Source organism: Gossypium hirsutum, chromosome A05, assembly GCF_007990345.1.
Source record: "Gossypium hirsutum isolate 1008001.06 chromosome A05, Gossypium_hirsutum_v2.1, whole genome shotgun sequence".
Classification (NCBI taxonomy): domain Eukaryota; kingdom Viridiplantae; phylum Streptophyta; class Magnoliopsida; order Malvales; family Malvaceae; genus Gossypium; species Gossypium hirsutum.
The window spans coordinates 94833341-94838583 of record NC_053428.1 but is presented as its reverse complement, the minus strand read 5'-3'; the positions used below and the strand labels follow the sequence as shown (position 1 = coordinate 94838583).

At 41.0% G+C, this 5243-nt stretch overlaps 1 protein-coding gene across 1 annotated transcript; it reads right to left on the bottom strand.

Moving 5' to 3' along the window:
• Positions 1-1301: 1301 nt before the first annotated feature.
• LOC107960466 (uncharacterized) lies at positions 1302-2294 on the bottom strand. Its single transcript, XM_016896810.2, has 2 exons — positions 1680-2294; positions 1302-1604 (listed from the first exon to the last, which is right to left on the bottom strand). Exons 1-2 carry the CDS (start codon positions 2292-2294, stop codon positions 1302-1304), a joined length of 918 nt encoding a protein of 305 aa, XP_016752299.2.
• Between the last annotated feature and the right edge of the window lie 2949 nt (positions 2295-5243).

Genomic DNA, 5243 nt, shown 5'->3' with positions numbered 1-5243 from the left:
GAGTATTCGACTTTACACACATTAAGATCAAATAAAAATAGCATTCGGTAAGGGAATCCAGCTCATAAGAAGATGGTTGAGAGAAGAGGGATCTTGGCTATGAAAGACTAGAGGGAAAAAGGAAGAGAAAGGTAACGGTTTAGAAAAGGAAGAGGGTTACCATTCAACTCAAGCCAGAAGGAAAGAAGAAAGGTAAAAGAATTAGAAAAAATGGGAGAGGACTAGAAGATGAGAAATAAGGAAGGAATCAGCTAACAGATGGCCTAAATGGTAATGCACTTTTGGCTAAAACAAAATAGCAGACAACTCGGAGTCGGAGAGTCTTAAAAACAAAAGGCAAAGGTACCAAAATGAGTGAACAAAACAAAAGAAAACGCTAAGAATTCTTCTAGCATGATTCGGCTATACCAAAACAATACCCCAAATGCCAAAAATGAACCGAATCTCCTATTGTTGAATTCTTATGCAACCCAAAGTCCCCATTCGGCTAGACTTCCTCCTAATTCAATTCCTCCTTGATTTCCTCCAATAATCAACTCTATCCCTTGACTTCCTCCTCATATCCCTCTAAGACTCATTCAACCTTTATCCTATAGAGTTTTCATCAAACTTTACCACCTACATGTCCTTGAAGAAAAATAAAACATCCAGTGCTCCTTCCAAGCCTCCAACCCCAATCCTCACTCCCTTGTAAGGCGTCACTTACCACTAAACCACCATGCTTCTTTTGTCAAATTTTACCATTCAAAATTTAAGAAGCACTCAACCTAGCGTCAGGGTTCCCTTAATGCTAAAAACCAATATTTTTCCTATGCCAAGGCTTGAACCCGGGACTTCATAGAGACCCCCCTAACATCCAAAATCACTAACCCAACAAGACTAACATGCAATTGTGTCGTTTTCTTGCTCTCAAGAATTTTAGGCGCTCCAAACCCAAGGCCCAATTCTTCTAAGCCCAAAATTCGGGGCGTTACAGCTCTACCCTTTAAATAAATTTCATCCTCGAAATTTCCAACTCTCTAATAGTCGCACAACCCAGATTACACCACTACGCTTCTGCTGCGCACTCTAATTCTAATTTCAAAATAGATAAATAGTACACTATGGATAAAGTACGTACCAGTATTTGCATCTAGAGCGTCTTTGTCCTCTTGGCGGTGTGCTATATAGACCAAAGCTGGCTACCTCGCCTCACTATGATCACTCTTGGCTTGACCACGGCCTTTAGGCGGCTACTGACCACCCTTCAATGGCTGTACATTACCTCTACCAAAGACTTGCATATGATCTGGTCTTCTAGGTCACTCTCTAAGATGATGCTCCAGGGTACCACAACTCAGACAGGCTCCTGTTCTCCTCCAGCACTCTCCTGCATGATTTTTTCCACAAATAGCACAAGGTGGTAACCCAGTATTAGCAACATGGGGCCCCGCTCTGACTGGCCCACCGACTTTGGCCCTTCTTTTAGGCCTCTGATCGTAATTAGAGGGCTCAGAATCTCTTTTATTTTTTCCCCTTTCTCTTTCCCAATTTAGGCGCTCAGTGCGCTTTACAGCTTCAGTAATTTTTGTTTTCTCCACCAATGATGTGAAATCCCGCTTCCTCTAAGGGGCAATCAATACCCAAAGACTGTCTCTGAGGCTGTCTTCGAACTGAACACAATGTTCATAATCTATTGCCACTATTCCTTTAGCATACCGACTGAGTCGTAAGAACTCTGTCTCGTACTCTGCCATAGATCGGTCTCCCTGAGTCAAGTTCAAGAATTCTTTCCTCCAGGCATCAACATAGCTTGCACCTACGTACTTCCCTTGAAACACCGATTTGAAGAACTCCCAGGTTATCCGATCAGGCTGAGTGCCCTCTTTCACGATAAGCCACCACTGGTAAGCTTCCTCTCGCAGCAGAGACACTGCTCCTTTCAGTTTTTGCTCGGAATTGCAATCCAGGTCTTTCATTATTCTTTTGGTGGCCTCCAACCAATATTCGGCCACATTTGGTGCTACTCCCTCGGTACCCTTGAAGATTTCGGCTCCATTTGACCGGAGTCTCTTACAAATTGACCCTCGACTCCTAATACTAGTGTTGGGCCCAACGACCCTTTCTAGAATCCTTAACATTTCTTGGGACAATGCGTCATCCCCAGCTACTCGATTATACGACATTGTCTCAGGTACCAGCGAAGCCGGTGCTTCTCTCACATCAATGTTGGGCATGTGACCTGATGTCAAAGATCCAACCCTAGCACTTCCATGGCCTCTACCGCGGCGTCTTGCACCCCTTCTAGTGCTCATTATCACTTCGCGTATAATCTGGTTTTGAAATTTCATGCAATTTAGCTCATAGTTTTAGTAATTAAGCAAATGTTTTATGACAGTAGTAGTTAAGAGTTGTTTTCACAATCGCAAGCTCGCTACAGTTTTAGTTTCCTATAGTTTTTCAGTTTAATCTAGCTAAGAGTTCAGTATAGTCTATCATCTAAAGTAAGCTCAATAAGTATCTATAGTATAACAGTTTAAAATAGATTTTAGTATCAGGAGAACTTCCTTGGTTCGACGCTGGAGACTCGGTGAACCACACAATAAAAATCCTTCAAAATACGTCAGAATCATTTGTAAATAACTTTAAAATCCAAAAACTAAAGCCCATTTCCCAGCCGAGTTTTGCAACTTGACTCTGATACCTCTAAATGTAACACCCCAAACCCAACCTAGACGTTATGGCCTAATCTGGCGTGTCACAATAAAATACTTTTTTGAATAATTTTGTCTTATTAATAAATCTCGCTTGAAAGATAAAAGCCCCTTTGTTTAATTCTAAAGTCAACTTAATTATTTGTTAACCATTTTAAACCAGCCTTACTTTTAAAAACATGTTTGTTGCGGAAGCATTTCAACAGTGTTGCAAAAACGTGATGTTTTGAAAACAATTATCATTTTGGAAAACTACGTTCTACCTTTAACAGAAATAAATCAAAATTGTTAAAAACCCCAAATTAAAAGCTATAAAATTAGAGAAAAGGCCTTATTACCTCAAAAACCCAAAGAGAAAGTAATTTAAGTAATATAAAAGTAATACAAAAATTTAAAGCTGTTCATAGTGTGGCCACTTCCGAGTCCTCCCATACGTCGAAATGCCTACTGAGGATTACCTGAAAAATTAAAAAGAGGGGGTGAGTTTATGAAAACTTAGTGTGTACAACCCTCATCGATCGCAAAGCATGCATCACATCAATTTGACCGTAAGCCCATTACAATAATGGTGGCACTTGGGCCTTAGCCCATAGTAGCCTCAGTTGCGCTTGAGCCCATGTCACAATCAGAATCAGATTATGCAAAGCACAAATACCCAACCAACCTACACTCCATATCCCATCCAACCCTACTCTCCTGTGGGGATTTAATCGACCCACCCATCCCTACACTCTTGATGTAGCACCGGTTACGACACTAACCAATTTCGCAGCAGAGCTGCCAATAACATAATGGCTTTAAGTAGTCAGTGGATCCATAGTTGTCAAGTGACCAAGCGACCCTAACAAATCATGTACTTCCTTCAAATCCATGATCCCGTCCCCTATACAGCATAATATCACATGAATGCAAACATATCATAAATGGCATACAATAACAATCATATAACATGTAGGGGCATTTTAGTCATTTTTCCCTTCGGGGATATAATGATCATTTCAAAAATTAGGGTCTAAGTACACTTTCTGACCCATCAGTAGGTTCACAGTCGTTCCGTGCGACCCGTGCAACCTTTAGCAAACAAACTGTGCAATTGGGCCCAAAGTCGATTTAAGCATGCCCATAGGTCCACACAACCCATTAGCCCACCAAGCTTGAATTCAATCCAAGCCATGTGAGTGACACGGCCGGTCCAACGTTTTCCCGCTAATTAGTGAGTTTTACACATCTAGGGCCTACGGGCCCATTAGGCCCGTACAGCCCAACTCGGCCTAACATGGCCCATTACGGCCACAGCCCATGAGTTCGCTCATAATGGTGTCTACTATCATATCAGATTTTCCATACGTGCATTCACGCACTCGCGCACTCACGTAGAAACCGTTGTCGTCCTTTCGGCTTTTTGGAATTTCGAGATTTCCTGATCTAGAGTTAAGGTGGTGTATGTACACACCTGGTTTACGAAACGTGCTACGAATCCCCTAGCAACGAACGTTAAATGATAAAGCTTTGCTAATCTCCCTATTTGATATCAAAGTTTACACCCCTAGATAGATTTTCATTTACAAAAGCCTTGTTCAAAGGGATTGTTAAAACATGTAGTTCAATCCACACTTGGCAAAAACACTTACTTGATCAAAACTAGAAGTGGGATATCGATTGCTTCACATCACTTGCCCCACTATCAACCCTCGAGCGAACCTAGGTACCAACCAACATCAGACTAAGAGATATAGGAAAGATTTGGCAATAGTGAAAAGAAGAACACCAACAATGAAAACCAAAATAAAGAAAATGAATCCCCACGACTTAACTTGATCCAGGCAAAAGAGGAGAAGAACGCAGCCTCATGATAGGAGAATAAAAGAGAGACGGATTCGACAATAGTTGATAGAGAGAGAGTAGGGAGTATTTGACTTTACACACCTTAAGATAAAAGAAAAATAGCGTTGCGGTAAGGGAATCTGGCTCACAAGAAGATGGTTGATAGAAGCGGGATTTTGGCTATAAGAGACTAGAGGAAAAATAGAAGAGAAAGGCCACGGTTTAGGAAAGAAAGAGGGTTAGCATTCAACTCAAGCCAGAAGGAAAGAAGAGAGGTAAAAGGATTAGAAAAGTAGGGAGAGGACTAGAAGATGAGAAATGGGGAAGAAATTGGCTAACAGATGGCCTAAATGGTAATCTACTTTCGACTAAAACAAAATAGCGGACAACCCAGAGTCAGAAAGTCTTGAAAATGAAAGGAAAAGGTACGAAAACAGGTGAACAAAACAAAAGAAAACACAAGAAATCTTCTAGCAAGATTCGACTATACCAAAAGAATACCCCAAATGCCGAAAATGAATCAAATCCCCCTTTGCCGAATTCTTGTGCAACGTAAAGTCCCCATTCGGCTAAACTTCCTCCTAATTCAAATTCTCCTTGATTTCCTCCAACAATGAACTCTATCCTTTAACTTCCTCCTCATATCCCTTTAAGACTTATTTAACCTTTATTCTTTAGAGTTTTGATCAAACTTTACCACCTACACGTCCTTGAAGAAAAATAAAA